The sequence below is a fragment of the Squalius cephalus genome (assembly GCF_949319135.1).
Source record: "Squalius cephalus genome assembly, chromosome: 15".
Taxonomy (NCBI): Eukaryota; Metazoa; Chordata; class Actinopteri; order Cypriniformes; family Leuciscidae; genus Squalius; species Squalius cephalus.
The window spans coordinates 25,847,005-25,867,618 of NC_137136.1; the positions used below are offsets into that span (position 1 = coordinate 25,847,005).

Sequence of the window (20,614 nt, forward strand, 5' to 3'; positions counted from 1 at the left end):
TACTTCAGAAAAAGAAAGGAAAGAGATTAGGCTTAATATCTGATTTAGATTTTTGAAAATGCAGAATAGTGAGCAAAGCAGAAACAATAAAGGCCAATGCTCTGGTAAAAGCAGTCTGAAAACTTTCTCTATACTCTAATTCAAGAGAGAACATTCTCTGAATATATTACAAAACATATTTCATTTTCAATATAGACACAATTTATAATGCACACGTACAGTAGTGGCCAAAAGGGATGTCCGGCCTTGGAAAATTGATATATTAACCCTTTATTTAAATATTAATATTGATTTATTTAACGATTTTGTAATAATATTAAGTAGTGGTGCTTGGAGTCAATTGTTTTATTTGTGACAAAACAATTAAACTTGCGAAATTGGGCTGACATATTTTTTTGGACAGGCTGTCATACAAAGAAATTGTAATACATATTAATAACTGATCATGTTGTAGTCAGTGCTTTTTCATGTGAGCTTTTTGTTTTTCAATGCATTTTTTTTTCTTTGCATTGTAAAATCAAACCTGTTGCTGTAATTGCCCTTTTTTTTTTTTTTTTTGCCAAATAATTTTGTTAGATAAAAAGCTTAACCAAGTTTAGTTTTTTTTGTTTTTTTGTTCAAAGGTACACTATGTAACATTTTTTTTTTTTGTTCAAAATTAACAAAATTTAAATAATAAGTCCTTATTCCAAAACATGTTTTTGTCTTACCCTGATTCACTATGGTAAGCTTATTATAAGTGCTTATATTTTAGACCTGGCGGGATGGTTTTCACGGGAAATTGCACACATGCGTCACTCGCCCGTCCGTGTCTCGTCATATCCATAAATACAGAAAAGTTGCTCCGGCTACTTTGTTGTAAGAGTGGCATAGGTTATTTGTCATATCAAATGACAAAGATTGAAATCAACATTGGCTTGGCTTTTCGGAGATGGTGATAACTGAGGGATTTGAAATGTTGAAAAAGCGAACGATTTTTTGATCTCGTGTACGTATTTATAACTCCACAGGTGAGTAAGGTATTTTATTGAACAGATAAATTGTCATGTAGCTCTCTAACAGGGTTCATTGTAAAGCATTATCTATTGTGAAGGGTCAATTCATTATGGTTTTGTAGTGTTGTGCTGGAATTTATTTTCAAGAAAGTACCGTGTCTGTTAATGGGTGTAACGTCTTCAGCAACTCAGCTTGAGATCCTTTCCAACTAAACTGCATGGTTATATCTCTTAAGCCTAGAATAGTGAATGTTTTATGAGCAGTAGGATAACCATATTCATCCACACAGTCACGAGCCGAAGCACAACCAAAACAATGTTCTTCCGGAAAATGCATGCATTTTTTTTAAAAGCTAAAGGGCCAAAACCTACATAGTGTACTTTGAAAATAATTTGATCATTTAATCGAACTTGTAGGGTCATAAAAAAACAAACATAATTTTTGGCCACAACTGTACTATTTTGTTTTTTTTTAAAAAAAACAACAACAACATTGCTATTAGCAGACAACACATATGATCTAGCTCACAAAAGACAAACACCTTAGGTAGACACCTTTGTGACAAACATGCACACACATTTATGCACAATTCGCAGCAGTAGAGTTAAAGTAAGACAGTGTGGATGGCAGGTGTGGCACAGATCACCCTTTTTCACTTAACATGTGATGCCCACCATAGTCAGTGAGGCAGTTCCTGAAGCAGCTCTGATGCCAGGTGGCAGATGTGGCACCAAGCCTCCTGAACATGCCGTGACTCAGTAGTACGGGCACACACGGCAAAACGCAGAACGAACTTGCCTGCCAGTTGGCATGGAACCAGATGGATCTTTCGTGCACTGTTGATCCTCTTCAACAGAGTTTCATTCAATTCATTGGAGCCCTGCAAGGTTTAATACACAGCTCAGTAAGTAAATGAGAACTTTTTATTTCTATAGCACCTTTCAAGAGCAAAACTACACAAAGTGCTTTACATCCGCATATAAAATGGAAATCAAACTAATATTAGAGATTAGACATTTAGACAAAAGCAAATTTAAAGAGGTGGGTTTCAGCTGCTTTTTAAAAGTGTCCACAGACGTTAAATCCAATGGGAGTGTATTCCACAATTTAGGAGCAACAACCTCAAAGGCACAGTCACCTTTACTCTTTAGTCTAGAGCAAGGGACATCTAATGAAACCTATACAGAGGATCTCAGATTCCAGCAGGAATTATAAGGTTGCAACAACTCTATGCGATGATTTACACTAAAAATGTTACAGTGACAGTAATTTATTAATTTGTGTCAATAGTGCACATTAATCATACTGAATTATACCGCATTTATCAATATTGCACTTAAAAAGTGACACATAACAGCCTACCTATTCAGTCCCACCTGCTTCCCTTTGTTTGTGACAAAGGAATGTATAAAAACAACTCCATTAAAGGGGTCATCGGATGCCCATTTTCCACAAGTTGGTATGATTCTTTAGGGTCTTCATGTAAAGTTTGTACAGCTCTGTTCACAGCAACCCCTTTCGGTGCATGTCTCCTTAAATGATAATGAGCAACTGCTCACCCCACCCCTCTCTTCTGTGGAGCATGTCGACACAAGACACATAAAGTGCTGCCTTGGCGGACAGTATACAAATGGCTGAGGGTGGAAATATGCTAATACGGGACAGTCTGTAATAGTTGTGGGCGGAGCATGAGCAATATGACATCATGGAGCCAAAACAGAACCCTGGGGAACACCACAGGGACAGAGATGCTCTTGATGAGGCATCATTTTGAACTCTGCCTGAAAAACACCTGATAGGTCCGATAGATATGAAGAGAACCATTTGAAGACCAGAAATACTAACACACTGCCTGACCTCATACAGTGATCAACAGTCTCAAAAGCAACTTTAACTAAAATTCTAATTAAAAAAAATCGAACAAAAACTTAATTTAAATAACAGTGAAATATATAAATAATATAATATATACGTATGTATATACAATATATTATTTACCTTTGCCTAAATAAAGTGTAAATAATTTAATGCAAGTTTACATCTAAAATGCGAATGAACACATTATACGTTTGTTCACAAGAATCATCAAACAAGTATTATGAAATGTTTTGTGGTAGCAGAGACACTATCGTGTTTTTTTTTTTTTACATGTTACTGTTTGTAACAACATCATTTTGTGTCATTTGTGTTGCTATCTTTGCACATCTTCGAAAATGAAAATAATTCATACTGCAATTTTCCATAGTTAACCACCTCCCAGCGTCAATCTATTATAACCACAAGAAGAGATCTTTTGTGTTTCTGTAGAGAGAGTGTTTTCTCTGACCTTGAGTCTAAAGCAGACAAGGCCCATCACAACATCAGCTGAGATCTCAAAGCGTTGATCAGCTCTCACCAAAGACTCAAACTCTTTGGCCAACCCTACATGCTGAGACAAGATGAACAAAGCATTTTAGACATGAGATGCAGATAGATAGATAGATAGATAGATAGATAGATAGATAGATAGATAGATAGATAGATAGATAGATAGATAGATAGATTATCAACTGTTTCATTAACTGTTGTATAACAGAAAACAAGATGTAAATACAGAGTAGCAGAATTTTCATATTTCTTTGGGTGAAATACTCTTTCAAGCATACCAGCAGAGGGCAGTCTGTAGATTAAAATAAACAACCAAAATATGAAAAAGTGAATGATCGTGTCCTGATCATTTGAACAAATTGTCCTATATTAAATTTGACTATAAAATAAAGTACTGCCGAAATGTTTAAAATGATTGCGTAACACTTGCATAATCATTTTTAAGGGGTTATTTCATTTTTTTCAAGGGATAAAGTATGTTTACGAGCTGCTTAATGCATGAATTACATTTTTAAAAAGGAATTAAAACAAGCTAATTAAAACTAAATCCGTAAAATGATCTCATGATGGGCTCTGGACCCCTAAATGGTTCTATGTGTACGCACCTGACAGAGCTCTTTATGGTTCTATATCAAATCTTTTCCTCTGAAAGTGTAACTTTGAGTCAACTAACAAGAACAAATATATGTATATATAAATATGTTTAATGACTGGGGTGATTTTTAGATAGAGTTTAAAGTGCATGCACTATATTTCTCAACAAATATAGAATCTGGACCAGACTTCCTATAGTACATGTGCAGAACAGAACACATAATGTCTTTCAAAAACAAAAAGAGTGCACTGATTTGCGTCATTCCCCAAATCGGCTGTGGAGCCAAATAAGATGTGATAGGCAGGGCTAATTTGATTGACAGCATGGATTAAAGGCAGTTACCTTGCGGATGTAGGCTTGGAGACCTTTGAGTCCGTACATGCGGAACACAAACCACAACTTGAGAGAGCGGAACCTACGTCCCAATGGAATTTGCCAGTGCTGAAGGGAGATGAGATGAGATATGACATATGAACTGGGCACACATAAATACAAGAAGTACACATGAATCACACAGACACAAACCAGTGCACATAAACTTCTACTTATACAAAAGTTTGTACTGCTCTCTTGTCTCATCACCTATACTTAAATACACATTCAAATATTTGTTTCTTTTGATATAAAAACTACTGAGACACATAGATAAATTATATAGTTAATTGGCATTTAAATTGGTTCTTAGTGGTTCTTAGATATGGTTCTCAACTGGTTCTGTTCCTGGACCAACATTTTACATTGTTTAAAAAGTATATTACATTAACAGCAATACAATTAGCAAGCAAATAAAAATTTAAATCATGCATTTAATTCAAATTTGACAAATATTTTGGTAACACTTAACAATAAGGTTTTTGGAGTAAAGTAGAGAAACTTCTTGGTGATGTGCCACAATATCATACATTATCTCTGCTTTGGAACAACCCACTCATTTTAACTGCAGGAAAACCCTTTATATTTATTCCTTGGGCGTCAAGGGGAATTAACACTTTAGGGAATATATGATGATAATGGCCTTCTCTCCTTCCAGCAATTACAGCAGATGTTTAACATCCCAGGTTCTTCATTTTTCCTTTATTTAAGATTATGTTCATCATTGATGGCTTGTGGTGTTAAGTGTGATGCTCAAATAGACTCTCATTTTCTATCAGATTGGTTTAACAACAGCCAGTGCACTCGGGGATGGGTTACCAAGATATACAATGCACTCATAAATTCACATAGTAAAATATTACCCATTGAGGGGATTTGGGACAGGGAGCTCAATAAAACAGGTACTCAACCAGACTGGCACAGGATTTGGTCAAATATAAATAACACATCTCGAAATTTAAGTCATCAATTGATCAACTTTAAAGTAATTCATAGATCGTATGCCACTCCTTACAAACGTTATAGAATGGGTTTGCTATCAACTCCCAATTGTACCTTATGTTCGAGTTCTTCTGTTGGGACAGCTTTGCATATGTTTTGGGAATGTGTGAAAGTAAACACGTTATGGACTCATGTGTGTGACATTATGGGTAAAATACTTCAGACTACCATAGTTCCAGATCCTTGTTTATGTTTGTTAAACGATGACACCATTTTGAATTTTAAAGTAATATATAGGTGAATGCTATTTTGTGGCTTTACAGCAGCGAAAAAAACTATTCTAGAATATTGGTTTAATTCAGAGATAAATTTACTGAAACACTGGTTGTTGAATGTGCAATTAATGGCTAATTTAGAATACTCAACAGCCAGATTTAACCGGGCAAAGCCCCAAACTGTGTCGGACTGGGGATATTTGGTTGTTGAACTGAATATGCTCCTTAGAGCAGTGGTTCCCAATCCTGGTCCTGGGGACCCACAGCTCTGCACATTTTATATGTCTACTTTATCTGACACACCCAGTTCAGTTCAGAGCTCTGATCTGAATCAGGTGTGTTAAATGAGGGAGACATACAAACTGTGCAGAGCTGTGGGTCCCCAGGACCAGGATTGAGAACCACTGCCTTAGAGGACTATAACATGTGTTTATTTGTTTTCTTTTTTAATTTTTTGGGCCCATCTTCTCTTTTGTCTTTTATGTTACTGGTATTAAGTGTGTACATATGTTTCCCTTGGTTTTGACTTTTTCTTTTACGGTCAGTGTTTGAGTGCTGTTTTGTCTATGTTTATGTTTATGTTAGCTTTCAATAAAAAGTTAATCACAAAAAAAAAAAAAAAAAGGTTTCATAGTTAACATGAACTAATAATGAACAATATTACATCATTTATAAATCAATATCATTTCAACATTTACTAATACATTATTAAAAATCAAAAGTTGTATTTGTTAACATTAGTTATTGCACTGTGAACTATAATATGAACAAACACTGAACTACGGTATTTTTAGTAATTAACAAAGATTAGTAAATACAGTAACAAATGAATTGCTCATTGTTATTTAATGTGTGTGAATTTATTAACTAATGTTAACAAATACCTATAACACCTTATTGTAAAGTGTTACCAATATTTTTAATATTTTAAATATGCATATAATTTTTCATTTTTTAACGCTTAAACCACAGCAAGATTCACTGGGCTAACACATGAACAAACACAAATACCTATAACACCTTATTGTAAAGTGTTACCAATATTTTTTATATTTTAAATATGCACATATTTTTTTCATTTTTGAATGCATAAACCACAGCAGGATTCACTGGGCTAACACATGGAACAAACACTAAGCTATATATGTTTTTTATTTAGCCAGATAACCAGTAAAAAGGTTTTATTTGTCTATCCTAAATATGTATCTTTGTCATTTCAATGCTGTTTCACTCTCCAAGTTAATAGGTCACATTTTCACAACTTCTTTACAAGCTAATAATACAGATAATAACCTATTACAGGTTTAAGAGATCATTGGAAAGCTAAACAAACATGATCTAAACATGAGCTAAACAAACATGACCCCTAAACCTACCCACCACAGAAAACTGTGCATTTCTGCATTTTTTAAAAACATAATTTAATATGATTTATGAGCTGTTTGCTCATTAGGGATATTTTTTTGTGTGGATATTTTCATCTTTGTCCGCATAACGTAGGGTTTACCTGAACTACACACGCACATGCACACATACATTGCATGCAGAATACTTACTCTATAATCAGTGACAAGTCCTATAAATATGAAAAACAAAACAAAAAACAACAACAATATTTAGTCAAATCACACTAACAGGAAAGCTCAGGTGTAAATATATACACAGCACAACAATGATTCTTTACAGGTAACAAGCAATAGCATATTCAAGAATAACACAGTTCTTTTTTCCATCTGGCCAAGCCTGTAGATAATTTAATCAGGAAGTGTTTCATGATAGAAATGGCTTTAAGGTGTGTATGCATATGTGCATGTGTGTGTGTGTGTGTGTGTGTGTGTGTGGGTGGGTTGAGAGACAGGGCTGCTCTTTTGTTTTGCTGTCAGCGCAATTACAATCGTCTGCACAGCTGCACACTGCCTACAGACACATGACCAAATAAACTGTCTTTGTTTAGCCATGTTTATATGGCCAACAAGCAACAGGCAGCTCATTGGTTGATGGATTTGAGAAAACTACAGAAATAGTAGGAAATCAGAATAATGATATTGAATTAGATATCAAAATATCAAGAAAGTGGCATCTGCAAACAAATGAAGAATTTTACTTGTATCCATGGTGTAAAGGTGATTTTTAGTGAATGTTCCCTTAAGTGGAACTCATCACTGCGTCTTGGATTGACGCTATGTGGAACACCAACAGTGTGACCAGTGTCTGACGCACGTGCATATACACAACAATTTCATTGGTCGACAACAGTCAATGACGTCATTACCGGAACGCCCACACATATAAGAGGGCGTCTGAAGTAGACAGCATCAACTCTTTTTGTCTTTAGGAGACACTTATTTGTATGTGCAGGTGAAACAAACGCTTCGGCCCCTCGAGGAAGTATTCAACTCCTCGAGGAAGCGGGATGTGCTTATTATGATGCATTCGCGAGACTGAATGAAAGAGACTGGTAAGAAGCTTTGTTCTTCCTTGATTCTCACCCAAGCGGCAAGGCGGGATCAATTGCGAAGATTGTAGTTGGAGTGTGGGAGGAGTCTGACAGGAAGTCTTTTACCTTTCAGGACTCCTCCTGCTAGCTCTACTTTCATGCCAGTTTCTAATCTCAAAAAAAAGAGAAGAAAAGAAACTAATTAATGTGGAATGTTTAATTCTGAGGGATTAGATGCAGAAAGAGTTGAGGAGGACGTTATTAATAAATCCGCCCCCTCTGCTGTCCCCAAGCTGATAGCAGATGTTGCTGGTACCATCTAAGTTGAGGCAGATGTGTTTGATGAGGGCCAGTATATTGCTTATAGTAGGGCTGTAGTCAAGACCACCTTTGTCGAGTCCAAGACAAGTCCAAGACCAGGACTAGTCGAGTCCAAGTCAAGACCAAGTCCAAACAGGTTCGAGTCCAAGACAAGACCGAGTCCAAAAAGGTTCGAGTCCGAGTCAAGACCGAGTGCATGACAGGAAAAAAAAGTCTGTAGACTTATATAGCCTATAGAAATTAAATCATTATGTAATAATGAAATAATGAATGATTTTAACTTTATTTAAAATAATTGACTAATTCTAAGAACAACAACAACAAAAAAAAATATAGGCCTAAAGGAGCACACGCATTCGTTTGACTGTCTGATTGGCCTCACATTCTGTTCCTGTCAATCATACATGCAATGTCAACCAATTAAACTGCATGAGGGAGGGCCGAGCCAACTCACACACACACACACACACACTAGAGATGCGGATAAACCGCGGATTGGGCGGATGACGTGACGAAAAATAATATTTTAATTAAATTCGTGCGGGTGGCGGTTGACCCAATCAAATGAAAAAAGTTTGCCACTAAGCAAACCTGCAAGCTATGAACCCAGCTGTCAGTACTACTGGAGGAGGCCTAAACGTCTCGTAGACGTCTCGATATTTGCTATATTTTAAAACAGCCAGTCATTGGAGCCTACCACTCGTGGAATAGGCATTTAAAAGAGAGGCAGATTATGGCGTGATATGACTAAGAAATTTCATCGGGCAATGTTCAGATGTCATTCAGCGAGATGTTCAGAAGAATGCAAGAGCTAAACTTCTACAAGCTCAATAACATCCACACACACACACACACACACACACACACACACAAAAAAGGTAAGAAAAAAAGTCGGAAAACTTTGCCCCTTAATTAGATGTGCAAGGCAAGCAGGCAAGTTTTTGGGTTGTTATGGACAATTAAAAATGTGAATATTCATGTTGCACTAGCGGTGGACTTTCAGCGAGTTTATTTAAACATTTATTTTTTAAAGAGCCGTTTGTGAGTCAAAAGAGCCGGCTCTTTTCAGTGAGCTGAGTCAAACGAGCCGGCTCACGAAAAAGAGCCGAAATGCCCATCGCTAGTTATTTGGTGGCTAGTGGCTACTATTGTGGCTAGCTAGCTTAGTGGCTAGCTATTTGGTGGCTAGCACTTTTGATGAGCGATTCCTGTCAGGCCATAACTGTCCCGCTCCAACCCTGCCTTGTGTTGAGGACGCACATCCTGATTTTGTTAGATGAGTTGCTAGGGTTAACATATTTAGCTGATCCTGGAACAAAGTACCTGTCCAGAATGAACCCTCCCCTATTAGCCGCTTTCCGACCATGTAGTTACAGGAACTTAGTTCTAGGAACTGTCCACTTCTAAACAGTTCTAAGAACTACTCTAACCGAAATTCAGTTTTGCTGTTTGCGTTCGCACTGGCCAAGTGCCCATAGAAACTGGTAGGAGGGGTAAGGGAGTGACGCAAGCACGGTGACTTTTATTTTGACGGCGCGACGGACCTTTATTTTGGCGGCGCTGAGAACGCCAGAGCAAACAATGCTCGCATTCTCTGTGTTTATTAGTTAGCGATCTGTCTAACAGTAGTTTAATATGTTATTAGATAGAACTGTTATAGAAAGTAGACAGTATATGAAAAAAAGGTTATTATTAGCCTATGCCGTGTGGTTGATGTCCAGTGTTGCTAGCTGGGCAGATAAACATAATCATGTTTGGCTTGGTCCCCTCAAAGTTGCGTTGGATTTTCTCTTCAGCATAAAGGTTTAGAGACCCATCTATCACTGTTTTCCATGTTTGTATAGTTAGTTTATAGTTAGTTTATGGAGTAAATATATAGGCTATAATCTGTGTGTTTACATTCTAGCTGTTTTAAAAATGGCGGGTGCTGGTGTTCCGCGTGCGTTCGGTCAATCAGTGAACACTAACGTCACGGGTAGTTCCAATAGTGCTGGTTTAGACCCTACTCTGAAGTAGGACCTAAATTAGTTCCTCCAAATGGAGTTCCTAGAACTAAAATCGTTCCTAGTTCTTGGGGTGCGAACACGCCAACATCCGGGTACTTTAGCCAATAGTTCTAGGAACTGTGAAAAGGTTCCTCCGGTCGGAAAGCGGCTATTGTCTGAGTTTTAAAGTAGAATCCTCCACTCCCTGTTGGAACCTCAATGGTCCTGTAGAACATAAGTAGAGGGTAAACTGCCTTTTAGCAGCTCTTCTTATTATAAGGCACCTTTGTCAGGTGCTGGGAGTCTTGGGACCCTAGACAGATGTGAGTGTAGAGTAGAACACTCCCCTACTCCCTCTTGGAGCTCAAGCAGTCCCAGAAAACCTAACAAGTAGAGGTTAATTTGCCTTTTAGCAGCTCTTCTTGTTATCAGGCACCTATTGTCAGGTGCTGGGAGTCTTGAGACTTTGGACAGGTTTGAGTATAGAGTAGAACCCTCCCCTACTGTGGGGTTTTAAAGTAGAGTTTTAAAGCAGGGTCCTCCACTCCCTGTTGGAGCCTCAACCAGTCCTGTAGAACCTAACAAACATAGGTTAAATTGCTTTTAGGCAGTTCTTCTTGTTACCCTGGACAGGTCTAGGCAGTCCTTCTGGGTTAAGTTTAGAGTAAAACCCTCTTGTCCTATTGTCTGGGTTTTAAAGTAGGGTCCTCCATTCTGTGTTGGAGCCTAAACTGATCTCTTAGAACCTGGCAAGTAGAGGTTAATTTGCCTTCTGGCAGCTCTTCTTGTTACCAGGCACCTTTGTCAGGTGCTGGGAGTCTTGGGGTCCTGTACTAGTCCAGTCAGGGTGGGAGTGCTATCCCCTGTACTGGGGTAGTAGAGCTGAAGCTCCCCTGCGGCTTCCTAAAGGTTAGAGGTCTATGTAGAGATGAGGGTGTATAGTTATTCTAAATGAAAATGTGTTTGCTCCTTCCATTTAGTACTAGGACCGCTAGGAGATATCATTAGGAAACATGGAATTAGCTTTCACTGTTATGCTGACGATACTCAGCTGTATATTTCTTCAAAACCTAACGAAACTTACCAATTCACAAAATTAACGGAATGCATAGCTGATATAAAAAATTGGATGACTAGTAATTTCCTACTTCTAAATTCTGAAAAAACAGAGATTCTAATTATTGGACAAAAAACTCCCACACGTAATAATAATCTAGAATACTGTCTAACACTTGAAGTCTTTGTCGTCGGTTAGGAACCTGGGTGTGCTCTTTGATACCAATCTTTCATTTGAAAGTCACGTGTCTAGTATCTGTAAAACCGCATTTTCCATCTTAAAAATATATCTAAATTACGCCATATGCTCTCATTGACAAATGCGGAACAATTAGTTCATGCGTTCATGACCTCAAGGCTAGATTATTGTAATGATCTACTGGGTGGTTGCCCTGCACGCTTAATAAACAAACTACAGCTGGTCCAAAACGCAACAGCTCGAGTTCTTACCAGAACCAGGCAGGAAGTATGACCATATTAGCCCGGTTCTGTCAACACTGCATTGGCTGCCTATTAAACATTGCATACATTTTAAAATATTGCTGATTACTTACAAAGCACTAAATGGTTTAGCTCCTCAGTACTTGAGCGAGCTCTTAACGCATTATAGTTCTTCACGTCTATTGCGATCTCAAAATTCCGGCCAGTTGATAATACCTAGAATATCAAAATCGACTGTTGGCGGTAGATCCTTTTCCTATTTAGCACCAAAACTTTGGAACAGTCTTCCTAGCATTGTCCGGGAAGCAGACACACTCTGTCAGTTCAAAGCTAGATTAAAGACACATCTCTTTGACCTAGCATACACATAACACATTATAGACTTCTATAATTCAGTGTTAGGCTGCATAGATTAGGTCAGCCGGAACCGGGAACACTTCCCATAAATCCTGATGTACAGTACTCGTTACATCATAAGAAGAATGGCATCTACGCTAATTTTAGTGTCTTTGTTTATCCCGAGGTTTTCCTGCAGCCTGCCGGATCCAGGCCGTATCCAGATCTGACGAAGGACCTTCGCCTGGACCCGATGACAACGCAGTGCTGAAGTGCCAACTAGTCTCTCCCTATGGAGGATCCCTTTCCCTCTCTACAGATAAAGCGTTGCCGGGAAAATTCGTTTTGCGTACCTACCCCGAAGTGACAAAATAAAATAAAATTCTGTATCAAAATTTATAAGGAAAGACCAGTACTTTGTTTAGGCTTAGTTTGTAGGGAATTACAAACCTGCGCACATATTTTCAAGCGCACATAACTATAGAACCAATTCTTAATGCGCATGTGAACGCCATCAGCGTTTCTCACAGGTTCGTGTTTAAAGTCTGTGTAGAGAGAATGGTGTCATCTTAGCTGCCCCTAATTTAATAACAAATGATTGTTGCGACGGAAGCAAATCAATCAAAACTAACTTTAGCTGGAAAATAACTTTATTAAAGAACCGCTATAAAGCCAAAACAATCTGTTACCTTAAATTATACGTTTATCTCTGTTAAGCTGCTTTGAAACAATCTACATTGTTAAAAGCGCTATATAAATGAAGATGACTTGACTTGACTTGACTAGTAGGCCAGGGTAGCATATAAAAATGGTCTCCCTGAGCCAGTATTTCTGAATGGCTGTGTCAAGCTAAAGAAGCTGTAATAACTAAATCTTAGAGCTCTGCTCCTGGGCCGCAGATGGCCAAGGCTGGGCCCACAAGGAAGGGAGGAAGGTTGAAAAAGGCTGTGACTTTCCTTGTCATGGGGGCATATGAGCATGGGTAATGGTTGAAGGGAATATTACCACTTGATGGTCTTTGAGTCTTAGGATGCACCCTGTATGATTGACGCTTCTGACTCCAGCTAAACAAGTGTATGTAGAGTCAATAATGCTATGCCCATTGTGGTCACATGCACAGCTAATGAGGCAGGCATTCCCTCATCATGGCAGAGTGAGTATTTGTCCCCTATAGCGTCGATCCAAAATGCAGTGTTGAGTTCCACTTTGAAAGGGAATGCCTCAGGTTACGAATGTAACCATGGTTCCCTGAGAAGGGGAACGAGACACTGCATCTCATTACCATGCCTCATTGCTCCAAGATGCAGTGTCTCGTTTCCCCTTCTCATCGAGCCATGGTTACATTCGTAACCTGAGACGTTCACATAGGTGTTCTAACTGAGCAACCACAGGTGTAGTTCATCACACTATGAATGTTTCATTAACATTTGACAACTAGAAGCACTGATACCAACTACTTTCAAAGGAAAGTAGGTAAAGCCTGCTTGAAAAGTTGCTAATTATCACTAGACACAATGTGCTAATTAGCAATAGCAAGCATCTGTTTGCTTCTTTATTCTCTGTGTTCACATATTGTTTTTAATATAGCTGAATTCATAATAGAGCTGTTTTTATTTATATATTTTTCTGTTTCTGTCGTCAGACAACAGAACAAGTATGAAATAGTCACTGAAATAAAATCAAATTTGACAGGTTTTTTTTTTATGGAATTCTGCAGTATTTAATAAAATTAGTGTTGGGGGAAAGTACATTAAAAAGTAATGCATTACAATATTGTGTTACTGCCTAAAAGTAACTATTAACATTATTATTTTTTATTTTTTTTTATGGAAAGTAATGTTACATTACTTTTGTGTTACTTTTTCTCATCTGGGCTTGCTTGTTTGTTTTTAAACAATAATCAAAACAAAAAAACAAAAGTGAAATGAATAAGCCTCAGACTGAAGGAAATGCAAATTCAGTAGAGGGCACAGCTCAAACAAACCTTTTGGAGAAGAATTGGATACAGGAGAAGAAAGTTCAACAATCTTACTTTAGCAATAAAAACAAAACCAAAAAATGAAATCGAAATGTAATGTTTATCTAAAGTAATTTTTGCTTATTCGTATGGTTGATAAATTCAATAAATAGGAAAACAAAGTAACTTGTTACTTATTTGAAAAAGTAACAGATATTTTGTTGTAAATTTTAAAATAATGCGTTACTAGTTACTTGAAAAAGCAATTTGATTATGTAACTCATGTTACTCGTAATGTGTACAACACTGAATATAACTGATAAGTGCATATCATTAGTATTTTTTATTCATGTGCCCTCGTAATCTTTATTCAAAATAACAATCGCAATTTCTGTTTCATACCGACTTTAAGACTGTTTACAAGTAATCAGTTCCAAGACGTTTGATATTACATTTATTTAAATATATAAATAATATTTTTTATCTTAATTTTAAATTTGTTAAATGTTTTTGATTGAAAAAATGTGCCAGTGCTATTTGTTTTCAAAATAAAAGATGTAATATTAATATTATTATAATTAATTATAATATTTGGATGTCTAATGCATTAATAAATGTATCTTAAGCATCCAAAAAAAAAAAAAAAATCAGTCAGTATATTTGATATACATAACATACAGTATGGGAAATACTGTATTTTGCCAAACACACATGTATAACAAATGCAAAAACACACTAAATCTACTTGAGGTCAGTGTAGGAGGTTAGAAAGCTGTTGTTTACCAGCACACAGAGAGGCTTAAAGAATACAACAGAGCAAGGGGGAATAATCTGATCGAGCCTTCAGTGTGATGTAAAGTGGATGTCAGCACAAAACGTCATGTCTCACTAATGAGGATCACGGTCATCCTCTTTACACCTCATGCTAATGCACTTCAATCTTTTATTAGTGTTATTATACTTATTATTTACAACAACGACTGATAGTTTCCAGTGCTAAACTAACTACCAATCGAAATTTGTAAGATTGTGTCAGCAACTGATATGTTATGGTATATGGTGCAAAGTGATGTAGTGATGCCACTGATTAATTACCTGACTCTTGGTGATCATGCTTTAGATAAAGCGGCTCCATTTTAAATGCTCCAATAAGGTCTGATCTTTTCTTCACCCTGCACAGAGACATTCACATTCATCACTCACAGAGTGGAAGAGACAACAGTCAGTTACTGTACATTCATTATTATTTAAATGTTCAATAATGGCTAATTAATATCTTATTTGGTATTATATTATGGATCCTGATGTGACAAAGAGTAAGCTTTCTGGATGTATGCAAATACTTTATCTGCATTTTTTTTTTAACAAAGTTAGAAGATACATAAAATAGATACAGGCACTGAAAAACAAGCTATATTATTCACAGTGTGTCTAGTATGTGGGAGTCTGTTTTAAGTGTATTTGTTTTTTCAATATTAAGAATAAGTGTTTTGCCATGTAATTTTATTTTAGTGTGGCTTAAAAGTATCTATAACAGTTTGGCTCAGACCAAATGAAGCCCCAGGGAGCCCAGAATGACTCAATGTTTCACTGAACAAACAAAGGTGAGGTATAAAGAGATGATATAACCTCATAGTTGAATTGAGACCGTGCCGATCAAGTTCTGTTAAAGAGCCTACTGGTATAAGAGGGGATCATGCATTGAAATACAATCATATTTTTCTCAACAAAGTAACTTCTTTATATATGTTGTATATCAATGTGAGAATCTTTCTTTCTATGTATTTGCAGTACAGTACATACTACACTAATGGTCATTGGCTAAGAAAAGTCCAGTTAGCTGGTCTTGCAACATTTGTTTTAAGGTTCAAGGTTTAAGGTTCCCTTTATTGCTATTCAGCACTGTTTCCAAAGTGAAGAATTTCATACATTTTAACATGTGCATGGCTTAAGAGTCTAAATATTTTTGGGGGGCCACTGTATGCACAACCATTTCTGAATTTTTGAATTGAACCTTTTCAAATTTTCAAAGTTTTGGGGTTGGTAAGATTTTTAAAAAAAAAAAGTTTCTTATGCTCACCAATGCTGCATTTATTTGAACAACAATGAAACAGTAATATTGTGAAATATTATTACAATAACTGTTTTCTATTTTAATATATTAAACTTATTCCAGTGATGGCAAAGATTAATTTTCTGCAGCCATTACTCCAGTCTTCCATGTCACACGATCCTTCACGAATCAGTCTAAAATGCTGATCTGGTGTTAAGGAAATACTCAATGTTGAAAATGTTTTTGTGGAAGCCAGGATTCTCAAGATTATTTGATGAATAAAATGTTGAAAAGAACAGCTTTTCTTTAAAATACTAATCTCTTGTACCACTATAAATGTTTTTACTGTCACTTTTGATCAAATTAATGCATCCTTGCTGAATAAAAGTATTCATTTCATTCAAATAAATAAGCAAAATCTTACTGCCACCAATCCTTTGAATGGTTAGTATATCAAGGTAAATTTGTGTCTTTGTGTCTGTTTGCCTGATGCTGATATAAAGGGCAGCTGGAACTGTTTCCTCTGTTGACTGACAAAACTGACCCATAGTGTGTTAGGATACAGTAGATTGGGTCAGAAGATAAATTAAATAAGCTTTTTGACACTTACCACAATGTTGAGCAATCAAAGTTGACCAGGAGCCATTTATGAGGATTGAAATTGAAAGAGTCTGCAAACTAAAAGAGAAACAAATTTAGATTTTTTTTAACACTTATTCTTCTTGAGACAAGAGGGGGAAAGCCATTGATAAAATTAATAAGATTTTCACTTTGAAATAAATCAGGGATGATCATTAGAATGCTATTAGCAATAATGTCAATACCATCAGATTATTAAAATATTAAATGAGGTAATTTCAATGTCAGTTTTCATCCCGAAGATCCTCTTTCAATATTTCACTCAGTTCATCAGACAGGCTCTGTGTTATATGATCCCCATGTCTTGTTTGGACTCTTGTGTTATTTCCTGTTTCTGTGCCATGTTTGTAGTCCCTGATTAGTTGATTAGTTTCCCGATTGTTCCTATAATGAAGTAGGAGCTGAAGAGATTCAGGGGTTTTATTAAACAAGCAAACATAATCGAGAAACCAGGCAACACAAGATCTTGAAACAAACACTTTCTAGAAACACAGAGAACCAAAAAGCAGGGACACGCACCATCTACAGTACAACTACTGCAAACATCGACTGACAAGGAAAAAGGGAAACACAAGGGCTGTGGCCGAAACCGCCCCCTAATAGGGCCCTATTTGAGGGAACATCCATTTGTATTGGTGTCCGAAACTCTGAACTCTGAAATTCTGAATGAAAATCCTGTAAGTGCTTCGATTAAGTGCTCCATAATTGCTTATAGTAAAATATTAGGAGATCGAGTTCCTATATCAAAAGTTGCATTAACTAGATACCCAGTGTAATGATTAGAAGAGAACGTTTGTCAACGTTTCTTGCTAGCTGTATGTGTATGAAGCCAAATGATCTGCCAGCTAACAGCAGACCTAGGAGCTAGACTAGTTATTCAAAGCTAGCTTAACAACCTACTTGTCCAGTCAGTGATTACGAAAGATAACCAGGACTTAATTCAAGTCTGTGAGTTGATTAAAGTGAATGTGATTTGAGCATGAATGAGTATGTGCACGAGAGCTTGGTAAGCTATCTAGGAAGCTAATATTATTTTTCTTAATTTAGAATCCTGCATCATGGAGAGAAAAAGAAAGATCACCAACTTTTTTCAAGGGTAAATTGTGCTTATGTCATAACATGGCTGTTGTTGGGGGAAATTGTAGATATATTGGTCAACACTTATTATTCACAGATGTCTTCATTAAAATGAATTTAATATAGCCAAATGTTTGACCATAATAATAGTAGATTAGATTATATACCTGTTAGATTATAGCCACTTCTCCAGACACCACTACAATACTGGGCCTAGCCCAAACCATGAAAAACATCCCAAGACCATTATCTCACCTTCAACATTGGTCCATATAATTTTGCCTACAGTATATAGTGTAGCAAGGTAGTCTTCAGAATTTTTAATAATTTAATAATAATTTATTTAGTTTTTTAAAGAGTCCTAAGTCATTTCGAACCCTGGAAAAAACTATGTGTGAAAACATGGATGGAGATAGCACCCAAACATAGGTGAAGATCTTTGAATAATTGAATCCAAAATAATTCCTTGATGCTCAGTTTTGGAGCCTTTTTTTATCCCAAGGCTCAAGAATCTGTGTTAAAATAAAGACTGTAATTTTAAAATATGAAAATAAAATTAAAGATGAGTCATCTGTCACCTACCTGTTGACTTGGTCTGATATGAACTATTGACTCTGATGCAATGCATCAAAGTCACAATCAACTGCAGCATCTACCCAATGAGCATTCGAACAGAGCCACTATCTCAAAGTCTAATATTTTTTTTCACTCTCCCCTTTCCAATATCCTTTCTATCTGTTGCAATAAAGAATGCAGACACTGTCATGACGGTCTGATTGTTGCCATGCTGAGTCCTGCCTCTCTTTCATTCCCTGGCAACCGACTTGCAAACAGGAAACAGCAGCCTGCTGTCATTCCGGTCAATAATAAAAACCATCGTCTGAGCAGGGGAGCACTGTCTTCACTATTGTTTGAACTTGTGATGCTAATAAACAGTGATATTTCTTTAGCGGGGGGAAAAGGAACTTATCTAAAGGTCTTTCTTTGCCTCAGGAAATTACTTTACCCTTATCATTGCGACACCCAGCTGGGTGCTACGTCAACTCAAAGGACGATCAGGGATCTCTAATTTCCCGCCCATTCCACAAGACATCGCTCATGCCAGCTCGCATCAATTGTGACATTTAAATATTCTCAATCGCACACACACGACTCCTTCCTCCACACGCAGTTCCCAAAGTAACAGGATCAATAGTTGAGCCCAGCACAGATTGCTCTTCTGTTATCACTCACACCTTTCAAGGCTTTAAGAGCAGCCTGTGTGAAGTGTGCTTAAGAACACAATGTGTGATTTGAATGTTATCTCACCTCTACGCCATTCAGGAGGGGTCTGAACTCCGGACAGATAAATGCACTCCCAGCATATGCGGCATCAATGTGCATCCAGATTTTCTCTGCATTACCTGACATAGAAATATTGACAATGTTTCTATCAAAATATTCAGCAAAATATTGATTTTATTGCAACCACAAATAAGCTACAACAGAAAACAACAATGGTATTTGGTCTTACAAATAGGGCCGAGCTCAGTGATGCAGTCGAAAGCACAGGATGGAGTTGTTCCCAATGTCGCACAAAACTAAGAGAAAAATCCAGAAAATCAAATGGATGGATTATTATGTATTGATTTTAATATTTTATGTACTACTCAAACAAATAAGTAAACAACCTACAATGTTCAATGAAAAATGCATTCGATCCCTGCTTGATCACAAAAGAATTGTTCCTGCTTATTTTGTCAGTCTTCTAACACAGATCTGCTGGCTGAGCCTGGGGCTAATTTGACTAATGTGATTCAGAAAACAGGCTCTCCAAACAGCATTAGCCATCATGCAGACGGTGGGGGACAGGTTCAGAGAAAGAGCAGAGACAAATGTCCAATTTGTTCTCATTTCATGCTCTCTAACAGTCTGAGTGGCTGCTATCTTTCTACCATGATGTTTGACTGATTCCATAATTTTGTACTGTTCATTTTATACAGTATAGTGGATGGAAGTTATAATAGTAATACTACTAATATACTACTATATATGTACAGTCAAACCTAAATTTATTCAGACACCTTCAACATTTCGCACATTATCACAGTTTATTTGCTATAGTTTAGAGAAAATGGTAATAAAACATGACAAGAACTCAGTTATCAAATCAAATGATATTTCACTGGTTAAATTAACTATAGTGTCCTGCACCCACTTTAAAAAAAAAAAAATACCAAAAATTATATCGGGTGTCTGAATAATTTTTGGTTTGACTGTACTGTATATGATGAACATGATTACACCAAGTAAAACATGTTCCTTGATCCATGTCTTTGTTGATCCTGGAACAACATTCCAATCAACCAATCATATTTGAGGGTAAAAGATACAATTAATCTCAAGTTAAGGCTTACAACCAGGGTTAGGTGCTTCAACATCAGTATTATTCACCTATTATTATTTCAGGGATAGGTTATAATAATTGTGTTATATTAAGTAATAATACTATTTTGCTTTATTTATTGTTTTTCTCTAGTGATGTGTTGTTTAAATGAAACATGTGGTGATAAGATACATACAAAAAATGGAATGAGTCCTGTGGCTCTGTCCTCCTCTATGACTCTCCGTAGTGCATCTCCATGCACAGAAAACTTATTGTCAGAGAGAATTTTCTTCATCCTCACCCCACCTATCAACCCTGCCCTCTCCACCGATGAGTGTGCCTGAAATATCAACAAAACACTGCAATGTTATTTCTGAATTAATGATTGTTTTAAAAACAT

At 36.7% G+C, this 20,614-nt stretch overlaps 1 protein-coding gene across 1 annotated transcript in view; it reads right to left on the reverse strand.

Moving 5' to 3' along the window:
* Nucleotides 1-1,478: 1,478 nt before the first annotated feature.
* ddc (dopa decarboxylase) overlaps nucleotides 1,479-20,614 on the reverse strand; it is a 37,427-nt gene continuing 18,291 nt past the window's right edge. Inside the window, exons 6-14 of the mRNA XM_079895812.1 lie at nucleotides 20,411-20,554; nucleotides 19,363-19,429; nucleotides 19,158-19,252; nucleotides 16,744-16,811; nucleotides 15,176-15,252; nucleotides 7,104-7,123; nucleotides 4,301-4,399; nucleotides 3,323-3,424; nucleotides 1,479-1,876 (exon numbers count right to left, since the gene is read on the reverse strand). Of these exons, the coding sequence (XP_079751938.1) occupies nucleotides 1,676-1,876; nucleotides 3,323-3,424; nucleotides 4,301-4,399; nucleotides 7,104-7,123; nucleotides 15,176-15,252; nucleotides 16,744-16,811; nucleotides 19,158-19,252; nucleotides 19,363-19,429; nucleotides 20,411-20,554 (873 nt within the window). The 3' untranslated portion in view covers nucleotides 1,479-1,675. The remainder of the gene's footprint in view (nucleotides 1,877-3,322; nucleotides 3,425-4,300; nucleotides 4,400-7,103; nucleotides 7,124-15,175; nucleotides 15,253-16,743; nucleotides 16,812-19,157; nucleotides 19,253-19,362; nucleotides 19,430-20,410; nucleotides 20,555-20,614) is intronic.